Source organism: Osmerus eperlanus, chromosome 8, assembly GCF_963692335.1.
Source record: "Osmerus eperlanus chromosome 8, fOsmEpe2.1, whole genome shotgun sequence".
Lineage (NCBI taxonomy): Eukaryota > Metazoa > Chordata > Actinopteri > Osmeriformes > Osmeridae > Osmerus > Osmerus eperlanus.
Genome location: NC_085025.1, coordinates 10,247,393 through 10,266,180, shown reverse-complemented (window position 1 = coordinate 10,266,180; position 18,788 = coordinate 10,247,393). Strand labels below are relative to the sequence as shown.

Genomic DNA, 18,788 nt, shown 5'->3' with positions numbered 1-18,788 from the left:
AGAGACCCCCCCCCCCCCCAGTCCCTGTCACCGCTGTAGAAAACGACCTCCGTCATGTCACACCTGTCCCAGACCACCCGCACTATTTTTACACTCCAAGTCAACCTCACGAATTTTGCAAGCAAGACTCGGTTCACGGTTCACGCAACCGTTGATAGCAGTGGTTTGTTGACTGCAGAAATAGGGAACACTAAAATAGCAAGAATCACACATGTTTGACATCATGTGTGTACCTCAGCACACCACTGGTTGGTGTCCTGTGAGAGCATGCAGAGAAGAACAGTGTCATATATATCTAGAGGCATTGACCTCCCGGTTATGTGTCACACAGAGTGCTTTGTCACTTTTCTGCTTGTAAAGGGATTGTAAAGGGATACATGTGGGTGTGTGTGTTGGTGTGTGTGCTTGTTCTAGCGGCATGACCTGCTTAGACACCTCACCTACAGGTCACTGAACCCGTGGGTATTGTACTGAGGTAGAAATCAAATGAGAGAAAGACTGGGCGCGGTGTGAGACTCGGGGACTGAGGGAGTGCGAGAGTGAATGAGTGTGGCCTGAGGATGGAGGGATGAATGCCTCCTCCTTCAGCGGGAACCAGAGGCCCAGGGCGTGGGGCTTCTGGAACTTTCTGGGAGATTTCCATGCTGCGTTTGTCTCCAGTTCTGAGGTGTGGGCTGGTTCGCTGACTCATCTGTTCCCTCTGAAATGGATCGGGCCTGTGTGTCTGTGTGTGTGTGCTGGAATAGTGGGCCATTCCAGTACCAGACCATACTAATCTCTTCTTTCTTTGTGACAGAGAGAAAGAGAGGGATGTATGGGGGAGGACTAGAGAGAGGAAGAGAGAAAGAGAGACAGATACACAGAGAGAGCGAGATAGAGAGAGAGAGAGAGCGAGAGAGAGAGAGAGAGAGAGAGAGAGAGAGAGAGAGAGAGAGAGAGAGAGAGAGAGAGAGAGAGAGAGAGAGAGAGAGAGAGAGAGAGAGAGAGAGAGAGAGAGAGAGAGAGAGAGAGAGAGAGAGAGAGAGAGAGAGAGAGAGAGAGAGAGAGAGAGAGAGAGAGAGAGAGAGAGAGAATACTTTCAGCTGAGAAGACTGAGAAGAAACCTACATTGTTCAGACCTCATTTACACTATGATTACTTTGCCAAGGAAAGAACGAGAAGAGAGAGAGAGAGAGAGAGGGAGAGAGGTCTCTGGATGTCCAATGGAAAGACCCGTTGGTTCCTCCAAATCCTGAAGTCCATGAAGTTCACATCCCATCCCCCTTCTCCCAGGCCCAGCCCAGCCCAGCTGGTGCCACCCGCCACGACAGGAAGTGGATTTAATTCAATCAGACTTGTGGAGGAAGTTAGTCACGGGGAAAGGGGCTCCTAGTGCTTTCCCACTTCCTAGTCCTGGAGAAGACCAGTGAAAACAATACAGGCTCTCCCCACCTCCCCTTCTCTGTCACTCTCTCTCCCTTTGTCTCTCCTTTCTACCCCCCCACCAAACACACATCACCCCACACCCCACATTGTGATGTTTGTCCAGTTGTTTCTCATTGAAGAAATGGTTAGTCAGTATGGGACAAATGGACAGACTTTCCTTAGTGGGTTTCGTGTACCTGTGTGTGTGTGTGTGCGAGACAGAGAGAGAGCGAGAGAGAGAGAGAGAGTGAGAGAGTGAGAGAGTGAGAGAGTGAGAGAGAGAGAGAGAGAGTGAGAGAGAGAGAGAGATTGTGTGTAAGAAAGAGAGAGCGAGAAGGAGGTTGTTATGTCGTGGTCATGCATTGTACCGAAAACGAAAAGAGAGACAGAGAGAGATAGAGATATTGATCATTTCAGTGTTGTGGGGTTCTCCTCCAGCAGTGTCCTGTCTCACCTCAGTGTGATGTTGTGAGTGTGTTGCTGCAGGTCAGCAGGGTCATGTTGATCTGCTGTCATTTCCTGTCATGTCTATGTGTGTGTGTGTCCGAGTGTGCGTGTGTTAGCAATGACATGATTCAGCTGTTTCCTTTCCTTGTAACAGTTATGCCCCCCCCCCCACACACACACACACATAGACACACACATACCTCCATATATGTCAGGTAATCACTGTTTTTGATTGACAGGCTAGACATGTGTTGTCCTCTCTTCCCCCTTTCCTCCCCCTTTCTCTCGCCCTCCTACCGTACCATGTGTGATGTCACAGAGCACACCACCCCAGCACCCCAAGTAAACACACCCAGCATGCTTGGCAAACGTCCCCAAACCTCCATTTCCTCTCACTACTACAACGGCCACTCTTCCGCATTTAGACGAGCTATTTTCGTTTCTCTTTCTGTCTGTCTGTCTCTCTCTCTGCCTGTCTCTCGTTGTCTGTCTCCCTCTCCTCCTTTCTCCTCATCATGGATCTGAGTAAATGGTTGCCTTGGAGAAAGCGTAGTGTTTTCAGGAGGAGGAGAAAGCAGCAGAGACAGCCCGTTCTTGGTGAGTATAGGAGCATAGCACCCGCTACCGTTTAGAGAACCAGAGAGAAACAACGGGAGGATCACTTTCTGTCTGTTGATCTATTTTCTCCTCTCAGTTTCTGGCGAACCCGTCCCCCCCCTTCTCGTTTCCCAGTGAGGTCGATGGGTCAGTAGCTGGAAAAGGCCCGGCACAGCTATGCTCTCCGTTTAGGCTCTGCATCGCCTGAGGGCTATCACAGTGTGTTTTCTGTTGTGTGTTTTGGTGGAGTACTTGACAGATGCAGTCATGCGGGCCTTTGGTCGTGTGTCTGTTTGAGTTTGAATCTTGGAAATATTTTTGAATTTGGCTTTCCATCGCTTTAATTCACTGTGAGAAGCAGTTCTGAAAGTGACTGTTGTACAGTGATCAAGTTCCTCCTACAGGAACTGTATTTGGCTTTGTGTTTGTGTGTGCAGGCGTGTGTGCATGTGTGTGTACTCTTCTTACCTCCAGAATGGTATCAGCAGCATCATGAGGTTGTTCTGCACCCCCCCCCCCCCCCCCACACACACACACACATTCTCAGGCGTGGTGGGCGCCATGCAGACTCTATCACTACGCCTCCGTTCTCCAGCAATGGAGACACGGCTAAAGCAGAGCGCAGTGAACGGCACAAACTGCTATGTCTAGTTCTCAGCAGGCTTTTTCTGTATTTGATGCTTTCATCTCCACGGCACCCGTCCCACCTTGTCTTCTCCTCTGTTCTCTGATGTTGTGGCTGCTGTGTGTGTGTGTGTTCTGAGTGAGACAGAGACAGCAGGTCAACCTCTCTCTCTGTCTCTCTCGCTCCACCTTTCCACCGTGGGAGGCCTTTCCTCTCCCCCTTCCCGTTGCATGCTGGGATGGCATGAAACAGAGAGCGTTGTGTGTCCCTCCAGTGGAGCACGGGCCCGTGCACGACCTATCCCACAGTGCACTGCCCACCCATGCCCTGGCCTGCCCTGCTCCCCTATCACTGATTGGCTGCCTACTCCAGCCCCCTACATTCTTCTGTACTTCTCCCCCTCCTCTGGTCAAGAAGTGAGAGTCTTGGAGAAGAGAGAGAGATATAGAGAGAGAGAGATAGAGAGAGATATAGAGAGAGAGAGAGGAAGGGAGAGAGGGAAGCTGGAATGCGAGCACCGTCCTCAGTCTGCTCTTCTTCTTTGCTACTTGCTTCCTGTCGTTGGAGCGTTGGGCTCACAGTGGGGGAGATGGCAGAGCGCAGCTTCAAGCTGAGAGGTAGGACTCACTGCCTGGCCACGGCACTCCTCCTCAGGGTGCCTCTGAGGTGTGTCTGTCAGGTGTCTCTCTGAGGTGTGTCTCTCAGGTCTCTCTCTTAGGTGTGTCTCTCTCAAGTCTCTCTAAGGTGTCTCTGAGGTGTGTCTGTCAGGTGTCTCTCTTAGGTGTGTCTCTCTCAAGTCTCTCTAAGGTGTCTCTGAGGTGTCTTCGGTGTGTCTCTCTCAAGTCTCTCTGGTCTCTCTAAGGTGTCTCTCTCAGGTGTCTTTCTTAGGTGTGTCTCTCTCAGGTGTTTCTCTCGAGCGTCTCCCAGGTGTGTCTCTCTTGGGTTCCTCTAATGGAGGACTGTGTTGCCGCCTCGCTGTAAACCTGCTTCCGAATAGTGGTATAGACAGACATGACTCAGGTCATGTTCCAGGTACCTCCGGTAGATACAGTAAGTGTTGGAGAATATCGCATGTGAATTCTAAATGTTGTAGCTGCAAGCTATGTACGGAACGACGGCTGCATACAGATATTGATTCAGGAATGTGAGAGCTGTGGCACACACTCATCTGCTGTGTGTGTGTGTGTTCCTGTCAGGAACAGAACAGGACCAGTACAGTGGCCAGTTGGTTCCCTTTTCACTAACTTCGCCTAACATCGTTGGGAGTTAAGTAACTAGTCCTATCGAACGCATCTCTTTATTGCCCCCTCCCCCCCCCAAAAAACATGACAGTTGTTTAAAAAGGCTGACGTGCCAGTTAGTAATTTTATCAGTGCTTTGTTGAAGAACCTGACCTGTCGGCTATTCATCATTCTCTTGTGTTTATACCCCACCTGTCAAACTGAGAACCCTATCTCAATGAACTCACATGTACACCCACACACGGGGTTGCCCGTGCTGCTTGTTGTTGAAAAGTACTAAGTGGGGATGTGTGTTAATCTTCCTGGTCATAAGAACTGTTTTCCCTACAAATTCCCAAATCCCTTTCTCCATAGCGTAAACAGTTTGGTCAGGCAAGCTTCGACAAGTGTCCGTTTGCAGGCGGGAGGAATGCATGTGAAATGATGGGAATTCTATGCATTCCACACGACCCACCAAGTCAAAATAGAACTCATGTCTGCCATCAGGCTGTGAGCAGATAATACAAGAAGTGTGTGTTGGTGTGTATGTGCCACAATGTGAGTTGATACATGGAATGAGAAAGGTTTAGCAACACACAACTAGTCCATTATTTGGTGATTGATTTGTGAGTGCTATGGTGTGAGTTTAGGTGTGTGTGCGCATACGTATTACTATGCTAAGTGTCATGTGTGTGTCTGTGTGCTTGTGAATGTGTGTCACTGTGTTTGTATGTGTGTGGCTCTCTGCATGTAAGCTGTGTGTGTGTGTCTGTGCATGCACAGCTGTGTGGTGGTGAGGGAAGGACAACAGATGACAGACGGCACAGACTAACTGTTCTCCTCCACAAAACAAGGGGAAATCTGACACGCGTGAATGCTTCTTAGATGCAAAATCAAATCCCAGTTTATTTGTATAGCCCTTTTTTACACGCAAGCATGTCACAGAGGGCTTCACATACGCCCATAGAACTGCCCCTCAACCGACCTAAACCCTCAAGGAAGACGAGGAAAAACGCAGGTTTTATAGTCAGTTTACCGATTCTGAAGCACAGGAGAGGACTGACTGTGTTTAATGTATTTGTATTTTTATGAGTGTGTGTCTCTCTCTAACAACATCCACACTTTCTCTTTCCCTTAAGGTCGTTTTAGGATACTCCGTTTTACACATGGGAACACCTTAGTCTTGTTGGAACGCCCTCTCCGGGGCTCTCCGAGAGCCCTCAGAGAGCCCCGGAGAGCTCGACATGCACTTCCTGAATTTCCTAACTATCCGTCCTAATTTCGGATAGTTACGGATACCCCCTTGGCTGTGATTGGTCCGCTAACGACATCATTAACGTTGCGCCACCTACTCTTCTGGCGGTGAATTGTTTTCAGCACCCACAGCCTACGGAGAACCATAAACGAAAAAGAGTTTATCGTATCCGTCCGCCCGCCCATCCGTAAACGGAGTCGGAGTAGCATATAAAGCCCTTTAGTCTTAGAGCAGTACAGTACACAAAAATTCACTCAGTGTGTGTGTGTGTGTGTGTGTGTGTCATTGGTGACTCAGTATCTTCTCAATGAGCTGTGAGAGGGCTCCAGTGGGAAGGTCTCTTCCTGATGTAATCACCACTTCCTGTTTGGCTAGGAGGGGAAAAAAAACCTTTCCTGTCATTGGACCACTCTGTTCTGTTACTGCTCTGGAAGGACTAGGCGACCCTAACCTCCTTGAGGAGAACTCCGGGTGATCTCGCTCCGTGTGTGCACGTGTGTAATACATGGACCCATGTTTGTCTTCACGCAGGATTTTCTCTGCACATTAAGTTGCTGGCCATGCAAGTTCTATGCCAGGCAGATGGTGTGGTGTAGGCCTCTCAAGTTAGAATGACACTGTATTTGTGATTCAGAAACCCTAGGAAACTCATAGCCCACTTCCTGTACATGCACACTCCTCAAACTGCATATCTTTAACTCCAGCAGCACTGTATGAGTCGAACAAAGATCTGGCTGTCCTCTTCTAAGCATGCAGGTGGACTGTTGATAGATAGGTTGATTTCGGTGGAGTTGTTCATCATGTCAAATAGTTACCCTGCTTAGCTTCCCTTGCGAGGCCCCCAGCGAATAGCGTACATGCCAGTGACCAATCAGGCACAGCCAGGTAGATCAGCTCTTGTGGGAGTCATCATTTTCATTTCACTTTCATTGTCTCTGATCATGTATTTACCTCCACACTACTAGTAGTACTGATACTAATACATAAAACACAGATGACACATACACCACATATGAACCGTGCACACACACACACACACACACACACACACACACACACACACACTTACTTTCCTTTGATCTTTCCTCCAGCCAGGCATGGAGGGATCCAGTATGGACAGTGGAGTGTTCATGAATCAGGAGCATTGTCCTGCATGACAGAGTGAGAGAGACAGAGAGAGAGACAGAGAGAGACACACAGAGAGAGAGACAGAGAGAGAGACACAGAGAGAGAGAGAGAGAGAGAGAGAGAGAGAGAGAGAAGAGAGAGAGAGAGAGAGAGAGAGAGATTGTGTGGTTGTGTTTGTGTATGTATCTATGTTTCAATAAACAAGTCCTGAGAGAGTCTTAAACAACCACTGTCATCATTGTGTAAACCACTGCAAACTCAACCAAAGGTCAAAGGTTAGGATCACCAGCCCTAGGGGTCGGCTTCTCCTTTGTGTTGGTTGTGTGAAGTGTGTGTTTGTGTGTGTGTTTGTACCGCTGGCTCAGTGAACAAGAGTATAAAACCAGGAATGTGCCTTAGGGGGAGAGCATGAGGTGAGGTGGAGGGGGGGAGGGCAGGAGTTAAGTGTTTAAGAGATCAGATGAAAAGGGAGAGGAGAAAGGGTGAAAGGGTGAGGTGTGAGGGAGGTAGACAGACTGGGGGACACCGAAGAGAGGAGAGAGAGGCCGAAGAGAGGATGGAGGATTGGGGGAGAAAGGAAAGCGGAGAGAGAGAGAGAAAGGCTGGATGGATGGAGAAGTCAGACATTGTGGCACATGGAGTCAACACTGATGATCGTTGGGCAGAAGGTGTCCTGACAGAGACACAGTATCAAACACCTAGGGACTGGAGGCAGACAGGATAAGCACACTCAGGAGAGGGAGGGACCTTCAGGAGTGATCGAGCACAGGTACAGGTACATTCCTACGGCAGGGTCTCTGACACCCAGCTGTCAACAGGTCCCTCAGGGTCACACACCCAGAGGGATACCCGTGTGTTTGAGGCCTACACTGGGCCTCTGCTTTGGGGGCCTCTGCTCTGGGGGCCTCTGGTCTGGGGGGCTCTGGTCTGGGGGGCTCTGGTCTGGGGGGCTCTGGTCTGGGGGGCTCTGCTCTGGGGGCCTCTGCTCTGGGGGCCTTTGGTTTAGGGGCCTCTGCTCTGGGGGGCTCTGCTCTGGGGGGCTCTGATCTGGGGGGCTCTGGTCTGGAGGCCTCTGGTCTGGGGGCCTCTGTTATCATGATGAATAGGTAGAGGTGTCTCTGGGACATAGGAATGGACTCCTTGGTGCACACACACACATATACAGTACATACAAATACACCACACACACCGCATATACTCAAATTGACCAAAACATTACATTTTGTGTTCCTGGCTCCACTATAATTTTGTCAGCTAATATTGGGAGATGTCTGCTGCAAATTGTGTTTGTACCAGAGAATGTTTTTTGGACATAGTCCAAATTGAAGGGACCGCTTCAACACCTGCCATTCGAAATGAGTCCGAAAAATATATGTTTGATCTAACCTGGTGTTGCTTGTTTGATTTGATGGTCCAAACTTATCTGGCATTTCTTTTTTCGCTCACTGTTTTGCTTGTATTTCTCTTCTCTCTTCCATAGATGAGCATGATGCGGTACAGAAGAAAACCTTCACCAAATGGATAAATGCACAGTTCTCCAAGGTAATCACAAACAGTCACGTATCTTAGCCTGTTGCTCAAAAATGACTTCAACTTAAGTGCTCATTAAGTGCACATTTTGAGGAAATTATGCTTTAGACGATTCAGTTGAGAGTAAACTCATCTGGGAGTTTGAGCTAGAGGAGGGGATAAAGTCCTGGGAATAAATGTGAGGTTATTTTTATCCAAACAAAAACTTTCCTTCTAATAACTTCCTTTGAGACCTTGGTCTCTCTTCCGTGGCAGCTGACAGGCTAGCTATCAGTCTGGAGGGAGCAATGGATACTAGCAAGTGTTCCAGCAGTTCAGAATGGACCAATAGGCTCAAATCCTTAGACAATTTAGCTATTGAGCTCTTTATAACAGGACAATATGACCCTTTTCAGTTAATACGTATCCCTTTATCAGAGACATACTAACATGCTAGCCTGGTAACAGTCCTGTGTTTGTGTTCTCGTCGTAGCGAGTAGCCGTCCATCCATCACTCCCACTTGTTATTTAACAGACTTGTTAAATATGCCGGGGCCATTTCACTAATGATTCTTAGATAAATATGCATGGGCTGATTTGTAAAGGCTTTAGCCTGGCCTATGTCTGTCCCCACCCCCCCACCCCCCCCCCCCCTCTCTCTCTCTCTCTCTCTCTCTCTCTCTCTCTCTCTCTCTCTCTCTCTCTCTCTCTCTCTCTCTCTCTCTCTCTTTCATCTCTCTCTCTCTCTCCCTCTTTCTATCTCTTTTTCGGTGTCTCTCGCTTTCTCTCTCTTTGTACATCTGTCTGTTCCTGTCCTCCGTTATCCTAGCACTCTCAGTGAAGGGCTGTAAAGTGATCATAACAGAGATATTTATAGCAGGAGCGGAGTGGTTTGTTGGACTAGCTCTCAGTAGCGCCCTGTCTCTGTTTAACCCAGACACTTCTCAGATCGGACATTCCTCATCTGACTGCGTTCATTCTGCCATGCTCCGGTTGGAAAAAAATAGGTGTTCTTCACTACAATGACGACCCCCCAGCCTACTTACAATAAGTACATCCTGCATTGTTCAAGTCATCAAACACCTGATTGTGTGTGTGTGTGTCTTCTGACAGACAGGGAAGTCACCTATCAAGGACATGTTCTGTGACCTGAAGGATGGCAAGAAGCTGCTAGAACTGCTGGAGGGGCTTACAGGAAGTGTTCTGGTGAGTGTGTGTGTGTGTGTGTGTGTATATTGGTGTCTACACAAGCATCTGTCCATGCTCAAGCCCACTCCCCACTACTCTGTCATTAACAGCACAAGCCCACTCCCCACTACTCTGTCATTAACAGCACAAGCCCCTCCCCCTACACACACACACACACACACACACACACACACACACACGCCTATCCACTCAGACACATCAACTGAAACTAATGCTTTAATTAGGTGCTAATTGTGGTATCAAGGACTGCAGAAGATCCAGACCGGGCACCTGTTCAGTGCCATCCTCTGTCCATTGCATCCCTTCAGAGAGAGCAGAGTGCAGACAGGCCCCATGGCTAAAGGCTGCGGAATGGCATGTTGAGAGAGAGAGAGGGAACTGCTTGAAGTTCTCTTGTCTGTTCCCCATAGCGACACCTCAACATACACTCTAGGTCTTTCTCACTGGTCTTACGCTAACTTCTTTATGGCTGGTTCATGCTGTAGTTAGCGCTGTGTGTGTGTGTGTTTGTGGTTGCATGTGTGTATCTTTTTTAAGAGTTGTTCTCCCTTCCCCAGACCAAAGAGCGGGGGTCCACCAGAGTACAACGCCCTCAACAACGTCAACAAGGTTCTCCAGGTCCTGCACCAGAACAATGTGAGTTCCACCGGCTCTGACATCACTGCCATCAACACATCTTTCCAACTTCATCGGATGTAGTTTAAGCTGGGTGGGCGTTATGTGGGTGTAACAACGTTACTTTCTCTCTCTCTCTCTCTCTCTCTCTCTCTCTCTCTCTCTCATCTCTCTCTCCTCTCTCTCTCTCTTCTCTCTCTCTCTCTCTCTCTCTCCTCTCTCTCTACTCCCCTCTCTCACTCTCAATCTCTCTCCTCTCTCTCTCTCTCTCTCTCTCTCTCCTCTCTCTCTCTCTCTCTCTCTCACTCTCTCTCTCATCTCTCTCTCTCTCTCCTCTCTCTCTCTCTCTCTCTCTCTCTGTGTTGTGTTTCTGGCCAGCCCTTGTGTATAAAAGATCAGACCTGTGGAGAGGGCTGGGGGCTAGGGGTTGTGTGTTTCTGTATGTCAGTGCATGTGTGTGTGTGTTTTTCTGAGCTGAAAGGTCAGAGGTGGGACATTTCCACACCTTTGTCTCTCTCCGTTTCAGGTGGACCTGGTGAACATAGGAGGAAGTGACATCGTGGATGGGAACCATAAACTGACCCTGGGCCTCATTTGGAGTATCATTCTTCACTGGCAGGTGATCAAACACACACACACACACACACACTGTGCACAGACCTGGGTCCTGCAGACAGGAGCAGGAAAACAAACATGTTTGCTTTCACATGAAGGCCACTGTTCACGGTCTGTTTTGAAAGGAACTCACGGTCTGTTTTGAAAGGAACAGAAGAGCCATGGCAAAGGTATTGATTGTTGTGTGGATGGTGTACACATGGAACCTGGCTCTGTCCACATGACAGCAGACACGCAGGAAGGCTGGGACCAGGTGGACTTTGTGTCCACGCTGTCCCAGCCTTCCTGCCTAAAAGTCCACCCGGTCCCAGCCTTCCTGCGTAGTGACGAGGACAGGGAGCTGTGTATTGTATCGGCGGACTGAGTTTGAGAACAACCGCCTGTGTTTGTGCGTGCGTGTGTGTGTGTGTGTCCAGGTGAAGGACATCATGAAGGACATCATGTCCAACCTGCAGCAGACCAACAGCGAGAAGATTCTGCTGAGCTGGGTGCGTCAGTGCACGCGCTCGCAGACGGAAGTCAACGTGCTCAACTTCACCAGCAGCTGGGCGGATGGCCTCGCCTTCAACGCCATCCTGCACCGCTTCAGGTCAGCCGCTTGCCCAGGGGTCACAGGGGCTTGCCCAGGGGTCAGGGTCAGGCCTCAGAGCAGGGCCAAACCCTAACCCACACAGCACGCCTCAGTGTGAAATTCTTTGTGGAACCAGCCAAGAACATTCAGAACCGTACTGGGAGGCTCTTTTGGCTTTGACGTGTGTGTGTGTGTGTGTTAGCCAGCGGTTCTGGGAGAGGCCACAGCCATTGTTGGGGTCACTGCCTGTCTGGTGCGTTTAGACACAGCCCTGTTTACCCCTGTCATGTCACACAGTGTGTGTGTGTGTGTGTGCTTTTATGTGTGACTAAGTCGTTATGTGTTAGGCAAGGGTGTTCCCCTTTCCATGCTACCTCCCACACACACACACACACACACACACACACACACACACACACACACACACACACACACACATCTAGAGGCTGTGAAAGGGGCCAATGTTGGTTTAGCCTGAGGCTAGAGTTTAGGTAGATCACAGAACACACACATTCCAGGACAGTCAGTGCTCTGCGGCTCAGTCCAAGGCCCTGTCCCCCAGGACAAGACACGCCCCCTTAATACCTGGTGTGGTCCTCTATTTAGACATCACAACCTTATGTATCTTTAGTCTGTGTGACTGTTTATGTGCCTTCACATGGGAGGAAGACCTTATAAACTAATTCTCCCCACGCCTGGTTGCTGAGATGTGGTGACTTTGCACGTGGGCAGACAGTCAATACAAACCGACCCTTAACTCTGACGTCCGAGATACACAACAGGATGTGGTTTCCATGTTGGATGATAATATATCAGTGATGTCATCTGTGAGTGAAACCGGGTGCCGCTGTGTTTGTGTCCCTGCAGGCCCGACGTGTTCAGCTGGGAGAAGGTTCTGGGCCTCAGCCCGGTCGAGAGGCTGGACCATGCCTTCACTGTAGCTAAAGACCAGCTGGCCATCGAACGGCTACTGGATCCTGAAGGTGACAGGAAACGCGACACAAAGCAACGCCACAACGACAGCTGTTCACAAACCCCGCTCTCTCGCTTCTGCTCCCGCGTGCCCCTCCCCTCTCCCTCACCTTCCTCCTTCACACATAAAATCCTCCACTCCCCCGTCAACACCTCCTTTCTCCCTCCATCACCCCCCCCCTCCTCTCTCCCTCTTCAGATGTGGCGGTGCAGTCACCCGATAAGAAGTCCATCATCATGTACGTGACGTCGCTGTTCGCCGTCTTGCCCAGGGACGTGACCATGGAGGCCATCCGGGAGGTGGAGACTCTGCCTCGCCGCTACAAGGCGGACGTGGACCACAGCCCAGGCCTTGGTCCACAGGTATCCCCCCGTCGCCACGCTGCTCCTGACATCCCTTTGTGCGTGCCGAACACAAAGCTAACGAGATGCCTGTTGTAGCCCGCTTTCATGCTTCGCTGCTTCTTTGTCAGGGTAGAATTCATCTCCTCTTTGGAACCACTCATGTTGTTGTTGTTGATGTTATATAGTGTTCATCCAGCTGGTCTGCACCCGCAGTGTGTGTGTGTGTGTGTGTGTGTGTGTGTGTGTGCGTGCGTGTGTGTGTGTGGATGACCCAGACCATGCTGTGTGTAGAGCCGCTCCCAGTATTGGGGAAGCTGCAGAGCCCTGATACGCGTTTCCACCGTTCTGTGGAGGATAGAGCGAGGAGCCATTTTTTCCATCTGATTCTTGGGTTGTTTTCCGAAGCTGAATGTCTCCCAGGTGGAAGCTCTTTGACAGTATCCTGAACCTCCTCCTCATTAGAACCCTGGCCACATTGTGCCTGGACACACAAATGGAAAAGTCTCTTTTAATTTGACAGAGCTCTGATGGGTCCAATGAGGGCTTTCTTTCCTGGCACACATCCTGTCCCCACAGGAAGTGATGCGTAAAACTGCTGGTACAGAAGGAGGGCGAGAGCAGGATGAATAAAGACAGCCTTTGTTTTTGACTGCTAATATGGTTTCACTCATGACTGTTTCAGAAGCAAAGCTGGAAGATTTGAATGGAGATCCAGAGTTGTGTTATTGGTTGGAATTACGTGTTTGATCTCTCATTTGGTCAATTGGATCTATTCAAGCTGTAGTACTGAATCCTCTCAAATAACATCTACATATTCCCAATAGCATTTGTGACATCGTACAATAGCTGAAGGACTTACAATAGCATGTACGTGCATTTCATGTAAAGTGAGAGGAGTTGTTGAATACAACTATGAGTGTAGCCATTCAGGAATATCTGAAGCATATCATGTGGTGATGATTAAGTGTGGGCAGCGCAGCCCAACCATTAGCATGGAGAACAGAAAGACCTCTAGGGCTCTCTCCCGCTCTCTCTCTCTCTCTCTCTCTCTCTCTCTCTCTCTCTCTCTCTCTCTCTCTCTCTCTCTCTCTCTCTCTCTCTCTCTCTCTCTCTCTCTCTCTCTCTCTCTCTCTATCTCTCCCTCCCTCCCTCTCTCTCTCTCTCTCTCTCAATCTCTCCCTCCCTCTCTCTCTCTCTCTCTCTCTCAATCTCTCTCTCTCTCTCTCTCTCTCTCTCTCTCTCTCTATCTATCTATCTCTATCTCTCTCTCTATCTCTTTTCTACCTCTCCCTACCTCAATGCATGCCAGACTGGGCCTGCCGTTTCACTAAACAAAGACGTTTACAACATGTGGGCGCCTGGTCGAAAATCTCCAAATGCCATGGAATATTTAGAAACAGATGACCTTTTCCTCGCTCACCACCAGAGAGGCTTTTGGGTAATTTTCAGGATGAGGAAACAAAGGTCCGTTTGAGTGGGGTGATGCCCTGCGGGCTCTATCAACGTTCATTGCGCCGTCTCCCCAGCACGCCATCTTGCACGACCCTTCCGAGACGTCCGTCTTCTCCCTCGTTAGTCCCTCCTGTTGTCTGCCCTCGCTCCGCTCCAATCCTCTCTCCTGCCTGTCTTTTAGTCTCTCCTCTCTCTCTCTCGCTCTGCTTTCTACATGATAGTTAGTTACGACTCCCCTTCTTAAAGACCCCCCCTTCCCCCGCCCCTCCCCCCCCGTCTCCTTCTGGCCACCTTCCACTTCCTGCTGTGCCAGCATGGAAGTGCTTCTCAAAAGGCTAAAAGGTTGGCTCAGAATCCCCTCCCCTGTAAACGACTTCCGGTCGGAGAGTGATGGAAATGTGGCGATTAAAAGAACGTGTGCACTTGGTCATTATTACTGTGCTGTTTTGTAGCAACTGGCAGCTGGCAAATAGAACCCACCAGGAGGGATCCTCGCTGCTCACCTGTTTCTGACTAATCTTTCTGACTCACTTGAATTGAGAAATCTATGAATGAATGGTGTATTAATAAAAGCATCACAACTTAAACACAGCACTAAACTACCAATGGTTCCTGTTTTCCTTTGCCAGCCATTCAGCCAGTCAGCCCTGCTGTTATTCCTGGAATGAGGCTTGACAAGCCTTGCTGTTTCAGGTCACACCTCCCAGTGTAGGCCTGTGGTATACAGCTTGGCATTCTCTCTCCAGGGAGGGTCAGCTGTTTACTCCAGTCTAGCATTGTCCAACCCAACCCAGCCTAGCCCAGCCCAGCCCAGCCCAGGCCAGCATGTCATGGTCCCAGCCAGGCCTCTCCCTGTCTGGGTTATTTTAAAACCAGTTTGAAGATGGATGAGTTAAATGTGCTCGACCCATAAACATCCCTGAGGTTCAATATGTACTGCTAGGTCACCCCCCCCCCCCTCCCTCCGCCAGTCACACGGAGGAGGAGAAAGAGGTGGATCCGAATACGCTCTCCCCCGATCACCCCTATCCCCCAATTGTTCGAAACTCATCTCCCCCCCCTCTCCTCCACCCTCCCTCAGGTCGTGGGCGGGGGCGGGGCCACGGCGGAGGAGGCGGGAGGGGGCAGCCCCCGCCGTGCGGAGCCCCCCGGTACGCTGCCGGAGGCGGAGGAGATGGAGGTGGAGGTGGACCTGGACAGCTACCAGAGCACCCTGGAGGAGGTGCTGACGTGGCTGCTGTCAGCCGAGGACACGCTGCAGGTGCAGGAGGAGGTGTCGGAGGACGTGGAGGAGGTCAAGGAGCAGTTCCACATGCACGAGGTAGGGGGGGGGCGCCGCACCGGGGACAGGAACTCTGGACGTCCACGGACGCACTAGCACACACACACGCAGACACGACACTTATGTGAAGATGTGGTTTTCATATGGTTTCACATGATTTTCATATCTTGCTGATGGTGCTTGTCTGGGTTTTCTGTCCATGCTGGGAGAGAAGTGTGTGTGTGTTTGGGGTTGCGGTACAGTGTGTGGGTTTGTGCATGTGTCCGGGCTAGCTCTACAGAGTGTGTGTGTGTTTTGCAAGGAAAGAAGTGTGTGTTCACAGTAGAAGTAGAGTGTGTATGATCAGGGTAGCTGTACAGAAGCCTCCCTCTATCTCTCCTTCCCTCCCTCCGTTCCTGGTTCCAGACAACATGCTTCGTACACGTTGGGAATGCCAGGAATTCTGCAGAGCGAAGCACGACTCTCTGTGGTGCTGTGACCGGCTGCTGACTCTCTACAATCCTGCCCAAGGAGAGGGGGGAGAGGGGGGTGAGGGGGGAGAGGGGGGTGAAGGGGAGGTACAGGGAGTGTGTGTTTGTGTGGTTGAGAGAGTTTCACACACAAAGGTGTGTGCACAAGGATCAGTGCCTGCTCTAAGTTTCTCTGGGTGTGTGTGTGGGGAGGGTGTGTGAGAGGGTGTGTGTGTGTTCTGCAGGAGGTATTTGGCTTCGGTCTCTCTTGGCTGAAATGGTAATATTAGAGAGTCTAATGTTTGGAATCCAGGTCAGAGCAGAAAGCCCTCTGAGCTCTTTAAGAAAACTTCTGAACAGATGCAGGTCACTTCCCCCTCCTCACCAAGCTGTGTCAAGCTGTTTCCTAGGCAGCATAACCGTTTCCACGGCAACACCTATAAAGCAGGGGCGCTAGGTGACCCATAATGCATTAGGACAGCTTGGGCACCAAGGAGCAGAGAGAGTGAAAAAGTTCAAAATGTTGCCACGTGTGTGTGTAAGTGTGTATGTGTAAGTGTGCGTACACCAAGTGGTTCTGCCATTCCCTGTAATGAGCCAGTCAGCTAGTGGGTGTTCTTTTAGAAGTTGTGTCAAACCCTGTGGAAGAGAGGTTAAGAGAAAGAGTTGTGAGGACAGACAAGGAGTTTATTTGATTCTCTTTTAAAGGGATAAGTGTCTTTGTATTTCATATACAAAGACTCAGTAAAACTGATAAGAAACGAGGGGATAAGAAACTGGAGTTGTTGATGTGCATTCATACCACACAGACATGTTCACACATTCAAGCACATGCTGTTGGAACTAAGGAGCGCCCCCCTAATATAATGGTAGGGAAAACACTGAGTTCGCAACAATGTCAATGCCCTGACCCCTGACCCCGCCAGGCCTTCATGATGGAGCTGACGGCACACCAGAGCAGCGTGGGGAATGTGCTGCAGGCCGGCAACCAGCTCATTGCCCAGGGCAACCTGACGGAGGAGGAGGAGGAGGAGATCAGGGAGCAGATGACTCTGCTGAACTCCCGCTGGGAGAGCCTCCGTGTGGCCAGCATGGACCGGCAGGCCAGGTACACACACACACACACACACACACACACAGTACATACATATCCACACATTAACACACAAACACATACATTTACAGTATACACACACACACACACACATATGCACACAAACTCATGCATGCACATACAAGCACGCACACACTTTGTTTTCGTAGTCCTGTTTACGCGGCACGTTAGAAAGCATGATTTATGATGTGTGCGTGTGTATGTGCATGCCATGACCTGAGAGGGTCGTGCCTAGTCATCCACCCCAGCTTGCTATTGTGAGATAATGAATCACCTCATGGTGAACTATTTAGATTGAGCTGAATAGGGTGCTATAACACGCTCTGGTGGACAGAGCTTGCCTGTCAGGTCTCACAGCTAACCTCCCTTTATCCTCTCTCTGTCCCCATACCCCTGATCATCTCTCTCTCTCTCTCTCTCTCTCTCTCTCTCTCTCTCTCTCTGTCTCTCTCTCTCTCTCTCTCTCTCTCTCTCTCTCTCTCTCTCTCCCTTACCCTCTCCCTCTCTCTCTCTCTCTCTCTCTCTCTCTCTCTCTCTCTCTCTCTCCCATTGGCTCCGTTTCTCTCTCTTTCTGTCTCTCTTCCTCTTATCCCTCTGTCTCCCCTTTTCTGTCTCTCTCTCTGTTTCTCTCTCCATTTCTCTTCCCAGGCTCCACGAGGTTCTGATGGACCTACAGCAGCAGCAGTTGCAACAGCTCTCTGATTGGCTGACACTAACAGAGGAGCGAATCAAAAAGATGGAGACAACGCCCACAGTGGGAGACATGGAGGGCTACAAGGCCCAGATAGAGCAACACAAAGTAAGAGCTGCTCTGATTGGCTGTGGCTTTGTAAACAAAGACTAGCATTGGCCACTTAAGATATTGAACCAGTTAATGATTTGTTAGTTGGCATTTAGCCGATCAGATTACTCCACCCTGAAACACGAAACACAGCTGAAACGATAAAGACATCTGCCAACCCTTTTATCTGCTCAGAGTATAGAGTCAGTAAGACCTAGTAATAGATACAGTAGCTCACTAAACTGTTTCCTATATGTTGTCAATGGTTAATAACCACTGACAATAACTACCCCTAACCCTATAATGGGTACTACATTTGTGTTTGTGTGTGTGTGTGTGTGTGTTCCCGCAGGAGCTGCAGAATGACCTGGAGGCAGAGCAGGTGAAGGTGAACTCTCTGACTCACATGGTGGTGGTGGTGGATGAGAACAGTGGGGAGAGCGCCACCGCTGCCCTGGAGGACCAGCTGCAGGTGAGTCAGTTGGCGCATGTTGGAAACCGTTCATGCCAGCGTGTGCATGTTATGTTGGTGAATGTGGATGGCATGTATAGTGTTAAACTTCAACTCTCTGAAGCACATATGTTTGGCATAACCTGCCAGTTGTTTGTGGTATGGTTGTAACAACCCTGTGGTCTATCTCTTTCTCTCTCTTTAAATATCTCTTTCTTAATCTCTCATGTCTCTGTTTGCCTCCATGTTTTCCCCCAGTCTTTGGGTGAGAGATGGGCGGCCGTCTGTCGCTGGACGGAGGAGAGGTGGAACAAGCTGCAGGATGTGCTCATGGTGTGGCAGCAACTGCTGGAGGACCAGGTACACACACACACACAGGCACACACACACACACAGGCACACACACACACACACACACACACACACACACACACACACAGGCACACACACACACACACACACACACACACACACACAGGCACACACACACACACAGGCACACACACACACACACACAGGCACACACACACACACAGGCACACACACACACACACACAGGTACACACACACACACAGGCACACACACACACACACACTGTATTGCCCCCCCCCCCCCCAACAGGCATTTCAATTCACTTTTTACCATTCCATTCAAGGTAAAAGCCTCAAGGCTCAAATTGCTGTGTAGGTAACAGTAACCTTCAGTCGTGCTCTGAGTGAAAGCGGTCGTACTGAACTGCGGTGGCC

The 18,788-nt window shown here is 50.0% G+C and overlaps 1 protein-coding gene across 1 annotated transcript in view; it reads left to right on the top strand.

Moving 5' to 3' along the window:
• Positions 1 to 3,613: 3,613 nt before the first annotated feature.
• The window catches only part of LOC134025208 (utrophin-like), a 62,613-nt gene continuing 47,438 nt past the window's right edge, over positions 3,614 to 18,788 (top strand). The window contains 14 exon segments of the mRNA XM_062468107.1: positions 3,614 to 3,690; positions 8,157 to 8,218; positions 9,299 to 9,391; positions 9,952 to 9,978; positions 9,980 to 10,030; positions 10,536 to 10,628; positions 11,041 to 11,213; positions 12,063 to 12,178; positions 12,367 to 12,530; positions 15,046 to 15,285; positions 16,622 to 16,803; positions 17,458 to 17,608; positions 17,943 to 18,062; positions 18,300 to 18,401. Of these exon segments, the coding sequence (XP_062324091.1) occupies positions 3,663 to 3,690; positions 8,157 to 8,218; positions 9,299 to 9,391; positions 9,952 to 9,978; positions 9,980 to 10,030; positions 10,536 to 10,628; positions 11,041 to 11,213; positions 12,063 to 12,178; positions 12,367 to 12,530; positions 15,046 to 15,285; positions 16,622 to 16,803; positions 17,458 to 17,608; positions 17,943 to 18,062; positions 18,300 to 18,401 (1,602 nt within the window). The 5' untranslated portion in view covers positions 3,614 to 3,662.